Source organism: Mercenaria mercenaria, chromosome 6 (assembly GCF_021730395.1).
Source record: "Mercenaria mercenaria strain notata chromosome 6, MADL_Memer_1, whole genome shotgun sequence".
NCBI classification, from domain to species: domain Eukaryota; kingdom Metazoa; phylum Mollusca; class Bivalvia; order Venerida; family Veneridae; genus Mercenaria; species Mercenaria mercenaria.
In genome coordinates this window covers 49,733,663-49,750,084 of record NC_069366.1, presented here as the reverse complement: position 1 = coordinate 49,750,084, position 16,422 = coordinate 49,733,663, and the positions used below count along the sequence as shown (strand labels likewise).

General features: G+C 35.1%; 1 protein-coding gene across 1 annotated transcript; it reads right to left on the bottom strand.

Annotated features, from left to right (window-relative positions):
• Positions 1 to 6,245: 6,245 nt before the first annotated feature.
• Positions 6,246 to 15,134, bottom strand: LOC123548940 (putative serine protease F56F10.1). Its single transcript, XM_053546799.1, has 11 exons — positions 14,882 to 15,134; positions 14,242 to 14,423; positions 13,249 to 13,329; positions 13,184 to 13,206; positions 12,551 to 12,646; positions 11,551 to 11,686; positions 9,914 to 10,028; positions 8,606 to 8,807; positions 8,005 to 8,113; positions 7,281 to 7,489; positions 6,246 to 6,512 (listed from the first exon to the last, which is right to left on the bottom strand). Exons 1-11 carry the CDS (start codon positions 15,089 to 15,091, stop codon positions 6,406 to 6,408), a joined length of 1,470 nt encoding a protein of 489 aa, XP_053402774.1. The 5' UTR covers positions 15,092 to 15,134; the 3' UTR covers positions 6,246 to 6,405.
• Positions 15,135 to 16,422: the final 1,288 nt, after the last annotated feature.

Below are 16,422 nucleotides of genomic sequence, written 5' to 3'. Positions count from 1 at the left end.
TTGTGGTTGATTCTGGATGCGTTCGTGAAAAGTGAAAGATTAAGTTATAGCTTTCATCGCAACCTACGTAAATTGCTTAAATATTAATTTTTACTCCAAATTATGCCTCATCTGTGAGAGCTGAAAAAATGAACGACGTCATATATATTTCTTAAATGCAGCGTATGTAAATTACTAAATCTGGAATTTTCCCAATTGTAACCGCCCCCTGCCCTAACAGTGAAACCGAATCGCGGGGACCCCTCAAAAATGTAATAGCATATACTTCATAAGCATATTCAATGGGTAAAGGAAAAAGCAAGACATAACGCAGCGATTCTAAATTGCTCGTTATAATGTTCTCCAAAGCTGCTCATCGTGAAGTGAAAGAATGACACCTACAATAATTCTCTAATATGTTGTAACATAGTCTGTATCATTTTCAATGAAGGCCCGCTACATAACCAATGCAGGTATAAATAATAGCTATATTCCAAATATACCTCACGCTAACAGGGAAACCAATCCAGCAGGACCCTAAAAGTGTAATCGATTTATATAGCTCTTATGTTAGGAGGCTCAAACTGATAAACGGACAAAAATTAGCTTCTAAATACTGCTTGTCGTAATATATTGTTCTAAAGCTGTATCTTGAACTGAAAAATGAAACGAACCTATAATTTCTAAATATAATAATTACTCAAATCTGTCCCAATTGAGACCGAACATGACAACCGTAACAATCATTGCCTCAAAATGTAGATTAGCCTAAATTAAATTCTCCAATGTACTGGCACCCAAAGTAACGCGGCATAACAGCTTAATGGATTTATTAACTTAGCTATCGGAGGTGGAAACAAAGTACAGGAAAGCTTAACGCCTGTAATTGCTTTAATTTAATTTGTTATCAAGCTTGCCCACTGTAAGTTGAAATGGAAAGCTTCATAAATTAAATGCTTGTAAATTATTGTACTGAAATTCCCATTGATACGCATGCACACCGTAATCATATTACCCTCAAATGTAGTCAGCCATATCTTCAAACAATTTCAATGTAGGCCAACCCAAAGTAACACGGCATTAAAACAATTGTAATGCCATTTCTTAGCTTGATGTAAGGAGGCTCGAAAAGCAAAACGATACAAGTTGTAATGCATTCATAATAAGTCGTTCGTAATAATTTTGTAAAAGTATAGCATATCTTAACGAACTAAATAACACTGTAATATATTTTCTCAAATGCAGCTATGTATAGCTAAGGAATGCCCATATGATACCTCCATGCCCTAAGTAACAATCGGGTGTGACTCAATTTAACGATTACTCAGCATACTCAACGAAGGGGGGACCCAAAATAACAGCCAATTAAACACTTAAGGATTATTAGGGTGAGAAACAAGCCACGAACATTAAAACAGGCTTGTAATGCGATTTTTATTAGCTGCGTTGAGTCGTATACGGATGCGCTTCGTGAAAAGCTGATAAACGATTGACAAGTGTAATATAGCTTTCATACGCAACCTACAGTAACACTTGCTCTGTAAATATTAATTTGTTACTCCAAAGTCATGCCCTCATCTGTGAGAGCTGAAAGAAATGGAACAGCCGGTATCATATATATTTCTTCAAATGCAGCGTATAGTAACATTAGCTCTGTAAATCTGGAATTTTCTCCAAATTGATACCGTCCCCCTGCCCTAACCAGTGAACCGAATCGGCAGTGTGACCCCTCAAAATGTAGATCACACCATATACTTCAAAGGCATATCTTCAATGGTAGAGAGGGGCAAACACAGAAGTCACAGCAGCCGGACATTAAAACAAGGCTTGTAATGCGATTTCTATATTAGCTGCGTTGAGTCGTATACGGATGCGCTTCGTGAAAAGCTGATAAACGATTGACAAGTGTAATATAGCTTTCATACGCAACCTACAGTAACACTTGCTCTGTAAATATTAATTTGTTACTCCAAAGTCATGCCCTCATCTGTGAAAGCTGAAAGAAATGGAACAGCCAGTATCATATATATTTCTTCAAATGCAGCGTATAGTAACATTAGCTCTGTAAATCTGGAATTTTCTCCAAATTGATACCGTCCCCCTGCCCTAACCAGTGAACCGAATCGGCAGTGTGACCCCTCAAAATGTAGATCACACCATATACTTCAAAGGCATATCTTCAATGGTAGAGAGGGGCAAACACAGAAGTCACAGCAGCCGGACATTAAAACAGGCTTGTAATGCGATTTCTATATTAGCTGCGTTGAGTCGTATACGGATGCGCTTTGTGAAAAGCTGATAAAAGATTGACAAGTGTAATATAGCTTTCATACGCAACCTACAGTAACACTTGCTCTGTAAATATTAATTCGTCACTCCAGACTCATGCCCTCATCTGTGAAAGCTGAAAGAAATGGAACAGCCAGTATCATATATATTTCTTCAAATGCAGCGTATAGTAACATTAGCTCTGTAAATCTGGAATTTTCTCCAAATTGATACCGTCCCCCTGCCCTAACCAGTGAACCGAATCGGCAGTGTGACCCCTCAAAATGTAGATCACACCATATACTTCAAAGGCATATCTTCAATGGTAGAGAGGGGCAAACACAGAAGTCACAGCAGCCGGACATTAAAACAGGCTTGTAATGCGATTTCTATATTAGCTGCGTTGAGTCGTATACGGATGCGCTTCGTGAAAAGCTGATAAACGATTGACAAGTGTAATATAGCTTTCATACGCAACCTACAGTAACACTTGCTCTGTAAATATTAATTTGTTACTCCAAAGTCATGCCCTCATCTGTGAGAGCTGAAAGAAATGGAACAGCCGGTATCCATATATAGTTCTTCGAATGCAGCGTAAGACGATTACATTAGCTCTGTAAAACTGGAATTTTCTCCAAAGTGATTACCGTCCCCTGCCCTAACCAGTGTGAACCGAATCGGCCCGTGTGACCCTCAAAATGTTAGATCAGACCATATACTTCAAAGGACAATCTTCAATGGTTTTGAGAGGGGCAAACACAAAAGTCACAGCAGCAGGGACATTTAATAAAACAGGCTTGTAATGCGATTTCAATATTAGCTGCGTGAGTCGTATACGGTTGCGCTTTGGTGAGAAAAGTCTGGATTAATAGATTGAACAAGTGTAATATAGCTTTCATACCGCAACATACAGTAACCACTTGCTCTGTAAATATGAATTTTTACTTCCAAAGTCATGCCTCATCTGTGAAAGCTGAAGAAATGAACAGCCAGTATCTTATATATTTCTCACATGCAGCGTAGAGTTACATTAGCTTTGTAATTCTGGAATTTTCTCCTTCTTGATACCGTCCCCTGCCCTAACCAGTGAACCGAATCGCTGTGTGACCCCCTCAAAAATGTAGATCCGCCATATACTTCAAAGACATATCTTCAATGGGTAGTGAGGGGCAAACACAAAAAGTCACAGCAGCCGGACATTAAAAAGGTTGTAATGCGATTTCTATATTTAGCTGCGTTGAGTCGTGTATTAGGATGCGCTTGTGGATAAAAAAAAAACGCTGATTAAAAGATTGACAAGTGTAATTAGTTCATTACGCAACCACAGTAACTCTTGCTCTGTAAATATTAATTTGTTACTACACAAAGTCATGCCCTCATCTGTGAAAGCTGAAAGAAATGGAACAGCAGTTTCATATATATTTCTTCAAATGCAGCGTATAGTAACATTCTCTAGCTCTCGTAAATCTGGAATTTTCTCCAAATTGATACCGTCCCCCTTCGCCCACCAGGACCCGAATCGGCGTGTGTCCCCTCAAAATGTAGATCAGACCCTTACACCTTCAAAAGACATATCTTAAATGGTTAGAGAGGGCCAAACACAAAGTCTCAGCAACCGGTCATTAATACAGGCCTTGTAAGGCGATTTCTATATTAGCTGCGTTGAGTCGTATACGGATGCGCTTTGTGGAAAAGCTGATTGTAATCTAGCTTTACATACGAAACCTTACAGGTAAACACTGGCTCTGTTATTATTTAATTTGTTACTCCAAAGTCATGCCCTCATCTGTGAAAGCTGACCCCCCCCCCCTGAAATGGAAAGCCAGTATCATATTATTTATCTTCAAATGCAGCGTTAGTAACATTGGCTCTGTAATCTGGAATTTTCCTCAAATTGATACGTCCCCTGCCCTAACCAGTGAACCGGAATCGGCAGTGTGACCCTCAAATTGTAGATCAGACCATAAACTCAAAAGACATATCTTTCAATGGTAGAGAGGGGCCACAACAAAAGTCACAGCAGCCGGACATTAACAAACAGGCTTGTAATGCGATTCTATATAGCTGCGTGGAGTCGTATACGGCATTGCGCTTTGTCGAAAAGCTGATAAAAGATTGACAAGTGTAATATAGCTTTCATACGCATCAACAGGTAACATTAGCTCTGTAAAATTTAATCTTGAATTTTCTCCAAATGGATACCGTCACCCTGCCCTAACCAGTGAACCGAATCGGCAGTGTGACCCCTCAAAATGTAGATCCGACCATATACTTCAAAGACATATCTTCAATGGTGTAGAGGGGGAAACACAAAGGCACAGCAGCCCGATATTAAAACAGGCTTGTAATGCGATTTCTATGTTAGCTGCGTTGAGTCGTATACGGATGCGCTTTGTGAAAAGCTGATAAAAGATTGACAGTGTAATATAGCTTTCATACGCAACCAACAGTAAAACTTTGCTCTGTAAATATGAATTGTTACTCCAAAGTCATGCCTCATCTGTGGAAGTGAAAGATAATGGGACACAGCCAGAGTATCATTTATATTTCTTCAAATGCAGCGTATGTAACATTAGCTCTGTAAATCTGGAATTTTCTCATATTGATACCGTCACCCTTGCCTAACCAGTGAACCGAATCGCAGTTGTGTTGACCCATCAAAATGTAGATCACACCATCTACTTCAATGGACATCTCTTCAATTGTCAGAGAGGGGCAAACACAAAAGTACAGTAGCCGATATTAAAAACATGCTTGTAATGCGTTCTATAATTTAGTTGCGTTGTGTGTATATGGTTGCGTTTGGTGGGTAATGTGTTAATAAAAGATTGACAAAAAGAATCCATAAAGCCGTTCGTTGAGAAGGTCGTTTCGTTTTATAAAGGGTATTTAATTTTTTTCGGCGTAATTTTCTGTGAACTCCCTTCTAATAGTAACTGGTACTGCCACAAAGTGAATGATGACCAGTCCATTTTAGAAATTTAGCTTGGTAAGGTTATTTGGCAGACATATAATGACAACAGGCATTCTCTGTTTATTTATGATTCTCCATATGCAATTACGGCATTCCTTGATTGTTATGAGAAAGCAATTTTCTGTTAAGGCTGAAGGATAGTGAAATAGGAAACAAGAATATATGTAGTTGCATGTAAAATGCTGACTGTCAGTATATGTCCACTAGTAAAAAACTATCTTGGTCATGGTGAGTTTTTTTTTTTGCTGCGCTCATTTTGAAAAGCCTTTTTCTTGATATGGTGTTTTATTTACTTCTAGTTTCTCAATGAATATTTTTCTTTCAAGATTATAGACCCATAACAATAATATCAGTAATAAGAGAAACTGGCCTAATTTGCAAATTTTCACCGGTAAAACTCGGATAATATATCAACGACTTTCATAATAAACTCAGTTATAGGAAGTGAACGGAACAGACAGCATGTCCGTCTGCTTCGCATGGGAAAGTTCTATGTCACAATAGATGGACAGTTTCAATATATATAGCAATATTTACATTTTCTTTCTCGATATCAATAAAAAACCTTCAACCATAACTCGTACGGTTTTGCCCAGCAGTTCTAAGAGTGATAATACAAGATTTTAGTAAATTTCACAATACCTCCTGTAGGTTTTTCGACTCAAACTTTCCAAACTGACACTGAATACTGACTGCATGTTTGGTCATATATTATACATAATTAAGTGACAATTGTTTTACATTATGCTTTTATTATACAGTTAAAAATTTATAAATCATAATCTCAATAAATTTATAGAATATATCACAAATACAGGCTATGTGTATAGCTCCAAGCGAAAATATGTCATTTTCATTTAATGTTGGCTTGTAACCTGCGAAAATATTGTGTATTGTATCCTGAGTGCATCTTAGTAAATATATAGTCTTCTTTCAATGGGGGGATATTGAAATACGATGTCTCTGTAAGGAGACAATCCAAATTTAACATGATATTGACTGAAGCAAACAACAGGATTATTAATCACTTCTTTTAACCGAATACATAACATAATAATAAGACATTATGAAAGCCAAAGAATGCCCTTTTCCAGTTTGCAATGCATTATATGAAAGTCATTGGAAGTATCACTGATAATAGGAATGTAATCACACTTTTGCGACACAAGTTTTCTTTTGTTCTTTCACTGGATCCATTTATGAATGAGATCAGCTATCTGTTTCCTGGCTGCTGTAAGCTGTGGAGAATCTTTGTCTGTTGCTGGGTACATGTTGGCACAATGGGCAGTTCCTGTGGGATAAAAACATTTATTGTAGATTGTGATATATATTAATGAAGGTTTAATTTCCATAATATTTGCAATCACAGTGTCATGAAAATTCAGACCTGTTATAAATTTTAAGAAGCATTACCTCCCAGTATTAGCAACTACGAAATGCGATTTCTTTAAATTGAAACAACCCAAATAAAAAACAGACTGTCTAAAAACCAGTGTATCAAATCATGAAATAAAAGTGATGTGAAAATTACAAAATCTATAGTTCTTAAACAAAATAGATCTGAAGCTCTCATAAAAACTCTCACGTAGTGATATCTCATTAAATCTCACGAGATCACATTCATAGCTAGAATCTAGCATCTAGTAGATCCTTTCATTGTACTTTACTTGTTTGAGCATCTTATTAATTATGAATTATTTATCGTGGTACTTAATTTCACTAGAAGTCAGACAGTCATGACTCTGCTGCTTATTGTTTCTTTGGTGAAAATAAAAGTAGTGCGTTTATTTAGTCACTCCTAAGTCCTTCAACTGAGATAAGCCATCACCAGATATTTCCTTTATTAAAAGACATATTTGATCCACTATCTTTCATTCATATTTTGATTGGACAAGAACTTAAAATGTTATGTTCAAAGAAATTTATCACCTGGAACACAAGAAAATTGAATCTAAATTTAAACTTCTAAACTATGTTTGTTTGTTTAAATACAGGTTAAAGGAATATAAGATAAGAGAAAAAAAAACATACTAAATGTAACATGTATTAAACAAGTTACCATCAATATAGATAGCAGTAGCATCAGGAGAAATATCTTCAGTGACTCCCATAGCATGCCAGGGGTCTATAGAACCATTGGGAAACACAACTTTGGTAACCGAGATATTACGTCCACCATAGTACTGGTTAGTGTCTTTTATATTTTCATCAATAAATATACAATCCATGTTCTTCTCATAGATATCCATGCACTGAATGCATGAAAAGCTGAAATAATAATTCAGTAATTATATCAGAAACTTCATCATTAAACACCAGTAATTAATTTTATTATAACTCCTAATCAACATCCAAAGGCCAATGGTTGATGTTCAGATAGACTGTTGCACTGGGCACGTCCATTTTTATTTTCAAAAATACATGTGAAATTTGTCACACAAAAGTTTGACAATCAGACAGTTGTGATACAGACAAGTTGAAAAAAAAGGTCCATGGAAACACCCCAAACCACACCAAAACATATATGTAGAAAAAATATTAAGATGGTTAGACTTTTAAAGAATCCTTTTTTTTTTCATAAAATCTGATGAAATATTTTGGTGTTTTCACAGACAGGCGTTAAAAGAGTTAACCTATTTCTAATGAAGTGTAAGTTTGAAAATCTGAACTCATTCTGACTTAAGGTTATTATGACTGTTCAGATAAACTGTAGAATTTACACTGTTCTAGCTGTCAAGGTCTCGGTTCGATCAGTAACAGTGGCTAAATATCTTAAAGCTTACTTTACAGGGAACTGGTGGCTAAAGGCTTGTTTTTTACAATCTGAAGACTGGAACCAGCCAAACTCTGCACAAGTCTGATACATCCACTGACGCCCTGAAACATAAATGCAGTTTTAATAAAGTTCGACACCAAAATCTTAAGGGTCTTTACTTGAGTACACTTTACCCTAGTCTTGTCTGCAGAAACATGCATTCTGCATCAATACTGGCTTATGAGACTGATACATTTTAACAGTCTTAGCACATGTGAATGTGTAAACAAAATTTTACATTCTCTTAAGAAAAGATACATTTTATGAACTATTTTTCTTTTGAAGTTTCTTCTCTGTTTCATTCTGAATAAGAGGGTCATAGCGGCCCTAAAACGCTCACCTGACCTTCCTTGACTGTTCGACCTTGAATATATAAATGACAAAAAGAATAATAAACAGTAACAACCTTCAGTTCAGGTGAGCTTATTGAAACTGAACATTCCAATTGTCAGAATCAATGAATTTTTAACAAATTCTTCAGTATTGTCAAACAATGGTGGCTCTCTGCACATATTACATAAATGTGTAATTTCAAACCAAGAAAGGCAATTAAATGATATGTTACTTACCACTACTCCGGCCACTACTGTTCCAGTCTGTCTTTCTCATATCCTCGATCATCTTTGTGTACTTAAAATCAAGACATGACTGGGAGTATGTTTTAAGTAACAGCGTGTTTACGTAAGCATACCGCTGTATAGCCGAACCTCTCGTAAAATCAGTCATTATTTCACACAGTGTGTCTATCGTTATATCAGTGCCAATAGCTCCCTGCAAAAGTAAACAGTAACCACTGAAAATTTAAAACATCAGATGGCTTAAACCTAACCCTGCTAAATTTCTAAACTGGACTGGTCCATCATTCAGTATCGACAATACCATTTATCATTTGAAGGGGTATTCACATAAAATGACTTAAGGTAGTGGACAAGAAACGACACTTAGCAATTTCTGTGCGTTTACGTACTTTGACATATTCCGACAGTCATACACATAAGAATTTCTGTACATGTCAGGAAATGCCAATACCGTATTTGGTGAATTACATTAGCAACATGTATTTTCCCTCATTTATTATCAGAAGTAGCCACCAAAAGCACAATACAGTGAACCAGGTATATAAAATCAACTATTATGCACCAGACAATTATAATGTGTTCCACCTGCAATTTATATTTGTGGAGAAAAAAAATATGGTACGACAAAATTCTGCAAGAAAGGAAGGAATCTGTTTATGATGAATGAATACTTTTTTATTCAGAAGTTTAAATCAACTCTACTCTCACAGCCAAATGCTCTGATCTTTTTAAAACATAATGAAAAGGTGTAAGCTTCAAGTTACTGCTCAGTCTTTTGAAATGCTGCATACATCTTGTATGCAGCATTTCAAAAGACTGAGCATTTCACTACACAAAAGGAAATGTTTTTGGTCCGTTTTTGTAGTGTTTTTTTTTTTCAAACCTGTATAGAAATTCTGCAGTGACTGTCTCTGTTTTAATACTTTAAAATAAACGTTATATTCTTTTTTGCAACGAAAATTTTATTAATGATACTGCCCCCTTTGCGGTTTAGTTGTACTGACGTAAATACAAATGGCACTCACTCAGAAGTTTCAGGACATGTTTCACTAAGATAAACTGAAAAGCAGATGCGTAACAACTTGATTGATGAGATGCAAAAGTGTCTTCGAAACAAGCATCAAATTTTTCATAACTGGAGCCATATTAAAATAGAAGAAAGTCTGACTGGACTTTTTTTTACTACAAAGGACAAATTTCCAGACAAGTTAGTTTGAGTAACAGACTTTTGGCTATAACTGTTAATCAGATGGTACTTCTATACACTTCATACATAAGAACTATAATTGAAACAAGTACCTCAAATGCTCTGTTATCTTTATTGTATTGGACAACGCCTTCAAAGTTTCCCGCCAAGTTGCTGAAGAATCCAGCTTTATCCAGTATATTATCAGGGTCTATCTTGTCACATAACCTGTAACAAAAACCAGCTGGCTTAAATGATAATACAGTTCAACCTCTCTTAAGGTAGCCCTGTATATTTAATCATATATTTAACAGACCGGAAGTTATTGTCTTATATCATTGATCCGGTAAACACAGAATAAATCTTAGAAACGAGATACAGAAAAAAAAATCATACAATATGTAAATGTCATTACATGTGTACATTTATAAAATAGCAACTTTATTTTTCTTCTATGGATAAAACAAGAGCACCGCCTTGTGGGTGCAGATGCTCATCTGATTTTTTTGTCTCTGTATATAAAAATATTGTCCTCCCTGTGTGTTCTTTATGATATTTTCTAAGTCCACAAAAGGGGCCATAATTTCTTGCAAAGAAGAGCAGGATGGAGTTATGTTTCTTGCTGCACGGAGTCAGCTTTTGATTGTGAACAAGTGTTGAAAGTTTTAAAGCAACAGCTTTGATAGTTTAAGAGAAAAGGGGGCTGACCTAAACACAAAACTTAACCAAGAAATCTGACTTTCTAAGTCCAAAAGGGGCCATAATTCTTGCAAAAAGCAGGATGGAGTTATGTTTCTTGCTGTACAGAGTCAGCTATTGCGGATCTCTTCAGAAATCGGGAGCAATATCTCAAAACTAAGCACCTGTACAAATTATTTGACAATATAATAGACATTTTGTTTATTTACAGCTGTGGAATGTTTCATTTAAATCTACACTGTAGAAAATCCTATATTCACGGAACTGTCATTGAAATTGTGATTTTCCCACAGACTCTCATTCTGAAAACTTGCGGTAGGTTTTAATTTTTCAAGTCTTAGCACATAATCAAGCATACGACCAAACCTTTTTTATCTGCTTAATTTTTTAGTATACTGTGAAGTTTTCAAAAATCAGGGTTTAATCAAATACTACATTGTGGAAAAAATTTTGATCCAAACGAGCAGAACTACATTAAGCAGTTAGCCAAAAGAGCAACACAATCTGGCTGCTTAAGACAAGTTCAACCATAAACAAAATGTCTACAAGGGAAGATGTTCAACTGGCTATTTAAGACAAGTGGTTGCTTAATACAGGTGGCCGCCAGGACAGACAGGGACAGATCAATTGAATCTAATTAAGTCAGGGACGTCATAAACTAGAGATGACTATGAAAGACTGCAACAACAACTGATATAGTGCAAAAGATCTATTGAAGTAATATTGTTATTGCTGAAAGAATACTTAAATGAACTGTATATTGTAGAAAGAAAACTAGTAAAATACGATTGACTTAAATTTAAAACCAAAGGGACGGACTTTTGAAACTGTACTGATAGAAATGAGTACTACTAATATGAACCTGCATACTCTTGTACATATTTGAGGACAGTCACAAACCTTGAACACTGTTTTTGATCTTTTACATACTGCTTCTCCTTTGGAGTTAAATATAAAGCTGCAGAATGATGGTATTGGACAATTTAAATGAATCATTATAAATGAAAATGTGTTTTGTAAATAACGACCTATAAAGCCTGTTTATACATACTTGAACATATCTTCCAACTCTGTTCTTTTGTCTGGTTGTCCCCACCAGGTGTACATGGTTTGCGTAGCATTAAGTATCTCTTGGTTACAGTGTGTTCCAGTAGTATCCAGAGCATCAGTTACAACATCCAAGTACTCTGTCAGATACAGTAACTCATGTTTAACAACTTTCTAAAAACACAAGATCTTAAAAGTGAAAACTGCATGCTCATAAAACTCACACCTAATAATTATGACCAAAAAAAATCTACAGGATCCTGAAAGAGAAAACTGAATGTTCACTATGACTTGAGAATGTACTACAGGCTTACCAGTACAAAATAAAATAGCTCGTCAGCTCAATAGGGAGAGCACAGATCCACAGATTGCAGGGTCACAAATTGACCTCTGAGCATGGCATATATTCTCCATGATGATTTAATAAAAGATTCTGTGTCTGAATTCACTTATCTTCAACCTCTGATTCGTGTGAAGAAGTTGGCAGTTACTTGCAGATAACATGTTAGTACTGGTACAGAATCCAGGATCACTGGTTAGGTTACCTGTCTGCCATTACATACTGAAATACTATTGAAAAATGTTGCTAAACCCAAAACAAACAAACAAACTAAATGAAATAGTAGATGACATACAAAACTGAAAACATTAGAGAAGAAAAACAAGTGGTCCCTTAACACAACTGGTCTCTTAATACAGCTTAAATAATTTGGTCCTTAAGCAAGAACAAGGAACTGAAACATTATAGTCTCTAATGCAAGAGGTTCTTATCAGAATTATCATCCTCGACAGTATTTATGCAATTTGATATCAATGATATGTATTAGATATATTTCAAACCGTTTTTAATTAATATATATCTTATCAACTTTTATCACATAAAAATATTTTACCACTTCACTGTGATTATTGGTAAATTGCTTCAATTAAGGCTGTATTTCTGTTGTTCCCTTTTCTTTGCATTTATTTTTAAAAAAAAAATTAAGGGTTAACTCAAGACAAACCTCTGAAGTCAAGTTGAGCATATATGGGGGCACTTGTAGCCACAGCACCATCAACCATGTATGGGTACTTGGATCTAAACCAGGCAGATAATGAACCTACATGTAATAGCAAATATTTTGATTATAAACAATCACAATATAAAATTATTTCATGTAAGTAAGAAAAAAATGGCCATAGAGTTTATCACAAGTAAATTCTAAGGCATTCATATACCACAGAAGATTTCTTTATAAATCCTATTCCAAACAGTTCTTTACCAGCTGGTGCCTGGCAACAAACTCCTTTGCTCTGAAATATTATTTCCATTAACAGCATTAAGATTGCAAAAAATTTGCCCATTTTATAATACAGTTTCTCCGAATGAAAGGCACATATATTTACAATACTTCACTAAGACCTGTAAAAAAGGATATGACTTCATGAAATTCAATTTTTTAAGATATTATGAATGGCATTTGTTTGTTGTGACTTAATTTCAGTGATTTACACAACCATGAAATCCACAAAAATTAGCACCAACAAAAAATAATGATTTTACAGTATATGTTTGATCCTACAGTAAGGATCTAGTCAGATGTGAAACTTGTAAAACAAAGACACTGATTACATATTTTATTAGCATAAAATCTAACCTGGATAAGATCCTCCAAATGTAATCAGTTATTTAACTACCCGTCAGACTGTTATTTGGACTTACTTGAGAAACCAGTCAATGAAATTAGCAAGCATCAGCAATGCCTGGCGATGTTGAGGATGCAAGTTCTCAAAGGCTAGATCTCTATTAATACAAATCTAGTTATCTTATCTAATGTAATAATGACAAAATATGATGGTTAGCAAAATTTACAGTCTATGTGCTGTAGGCTGGATTATATCGGTGTTGGTTTTATTTTTATGTCCTAATACACAAACATTCATTTTTCACGAATTCCAATGTCATCGTAAAAATATAATTTTCATTTTTCACTGGTAGGGAGCGACATTTGAATGCAAAAGAATATGAATCATAAGTAAACAGAAATTCTTTGCAAAATAATGAAAATGTATTTCAATAAAGATAATAGATGTATATAAAACCTACATGAACATAAGATAATTTGAGCCGTGCCATGAGAAAACCAACATAGTGGCTTTGCGACCAGCATGGATCCAGACCAGCCTGCACATCCACGCAGTGTGGTCGGGATCCATGCTGTTCGCTTTTAAGCCTATTGAATTGGAGAGATGTTTAGCGAACAGCATGGATCTGACCAAGACTTTTGGGGGCGGATTGCAGGCTGGTCTGGATCCTTGCTGGTCGCAAAGCCACTATGTTGGTTTTTTCATGGCACGGTCATATGTGATTCACAGTAATAAAAATGTACAAAAAAAATCTGGAAAGTTCATGGAACTATTTGACAATTTTTCAACATAGATATTGTGACATCAGGACACTGTGATGTGATGCAATGCACACAACGTTATGCTGGTAAAATGGGTATTATTTGGTGTAAACCATTGAGAATCATAAAATAAAAGACAATTTGTTTGTTTTATGTGAATATCAAAATATACTTCACTCTTAAACACCATAACTTATATTTTCACTGTGCCACTCGTGGAAATATTGTATTATTAATTTTGGTGTCTAATCTGTGAATGATATTTCGATCTTACATGAAAACAAACAAATATTTCCACTATTTCTTACTTTACAGGATGACTGTCTCCATAATATCTGTGTTCCAACATGACACAAATAGCACCAAACATCTGTGCATATTGAATCCATGTTCCTTCTACCATCCAAACAGGGTTTGCTGGACCTTCACCACCAATCATGAGAAATATAGGGCCACCAGGCTTGTAGAAAGTGGCATTCACAAAATATCTCTGTAAAAATATACAAATAATATTGTTTAATTATGTGGCCAAGTAGTGAAACAAGCAAACTTTTACAATTAATAACCTTAATGCTGGAATTCTATTAAAAAAATGATGCTAATAAAAAATAATTCATATCATCTTTATGTGTAAAACTTTCATTGAAATCATAGATATGCAGATGCCTGTACCAGACATTCAATTAATGTCAGAGTATGACACTTACGAAAATTCTATTATTATCATCTTATTGGTAGTGACAGGGTCATGCACTCAAAATGTTCATTTTTGAAAGACCCTGGTAGTGAGATGCATCTACCAAAGATCTTAGACCCAGACTTGCAGAATTTCAATCCGGAAGGCTAGATCGTCTAGTCTGAAAAGTGTGTTCGAAGGAAAAAGGCATGTACATTTAACAGTTTAATTTTCTTTGTTACGGGTTTCTATCTATGTCTTTAAATTTAAACCTGATTCCAACGCTGGTAATTAGCACCATCAAAATGATCTAAACGTTGATTAAACCACTGGGCTGACGGAACATTTATGTCATGGGAAACCTTTGGAGCTCCAAGCATCCCTCCTTTTGGTCGACCATTTATAATCCTTGGAATCCAACAATTTACGTAAGAAAATAAACATAAGATGAAAAACACGGAAATAGACATGTAAGTTGCCATTTTGAATTATGATACATTTCACATGTTTGTCATGTGACCAAGTCCGATGTACAAGAATCACGTGATTGTGAAATGCGGAAAGAATCGTTTTCGGCGGAAAGAATTTTAAACTAGCGATATTAAGTACTAAGCATGCCCGTTTTTTTCTTCAAGCAAACAGCATGGAACTTATTTTAGACTGTGGGAGAGTCCAATATTTACTTAAAACCAGGTTGTCTATCTATCTAATCCAACCATCATTTGGATATTATTGTCAGACACAAAGTCACGGCAAGAGAAAGATTCATACAAAAGTATATTGACAATGAGATGTCAAAGTAAGAAAGTGAGACTGAAAACAGTTTAAAAAATCTAGATATACAGTTAGCAAGTTCAGGTTAAAACACATTTCTGCAACAATTTGCATGTATGTTGGCAAACTGCCTGCTTGAAAGATTCAGTCGTGGCCAGTAGAGAGGTTGTTCCATGGATAAGATGAGGGAAATACCGGTGACGACTATAAAGAAAGCTATCTACACATACAGGCGATATTATCAGATTTATAACTGGATCTAAAGATCGAAAACTTTAAAATGTCATTATCTTCTTTTAATAAGAAAATAACTGAAACAAATGTCAGATCCCCATTAGAAGATATATCCAAAGTCCAAATGATTTTATCCCTAAAGGTAAGAATGGAATAAAACTGGACTATATATAGGCCCACATATATATTTCTCATGTGTTCGCTCAAATATGTCCGATGTTTCTAAATTCATATTTTGTATCGCTGTATGATTGAAAATTCTTTCACTTACAATGATTTGTATTGAAAGCCCTGACAAACACTTTATGAATTAATTCGTGAACTGTTTTGAAACTCACGTCTACTTTTACAACTTCTTTTATTTCTTTTTTTTTTTCAGAAAAAAGGTAAGATTTGTTTCATTCATGATTTGCTTGCTTTTGGAATCTATCGTAATATAATACAAACTTACCAGACGCAAAAGTTTCAGTCTCGCCTTCAAAGTTCAATACGTTGAACATCAGTTTCTTATTTGTTTGACAACAGTTTTGTGAACAGATCACCTAACGCTTTTTTGAAATATTCTCCCTAAATCTTCCTAACTTTGTTCGGTAAGACTGACATTGATGTCATCTTTTTCAATCTCGTATTTTAAATTGCATGTTATATATCTATATTCAGTTCAGTATGTTTGTTAATACTACATACATATCTATCCTTAAATTATGAATCATTGGAGGGTTTTTTTTTTATAAATATGTATGGTTTAAGTTTACATTTCTTTCTAAAATCAGATATTATTCTTTTTACATTTCAACTTCATCAC

Bases quoted from the DNA above. Each gene is read 5' to 3' on its own strand.
- LOC123548940 (XM_053546799.1), bottom strand. From the start codon at position 15,091: ATGGCAACTTACATGTCTATTTCCGTGTTTTTCATCTTATGTTTATTT. The intron at 13,207-13,248 runs GTAAGTCCAAAT...TAAATAACTGAT, and splicing joins TTCATTGACTGGTTTCTCAA to TACATTTGGAGGATCTTATC. The intron at 7,490-8,004 runs GTAAGCTTTAAG...TTATTATTTCAG, and splicing joins AGCCACCAGTTCCCTGTAAA to CTTTTCATGCATTCAGTGCA.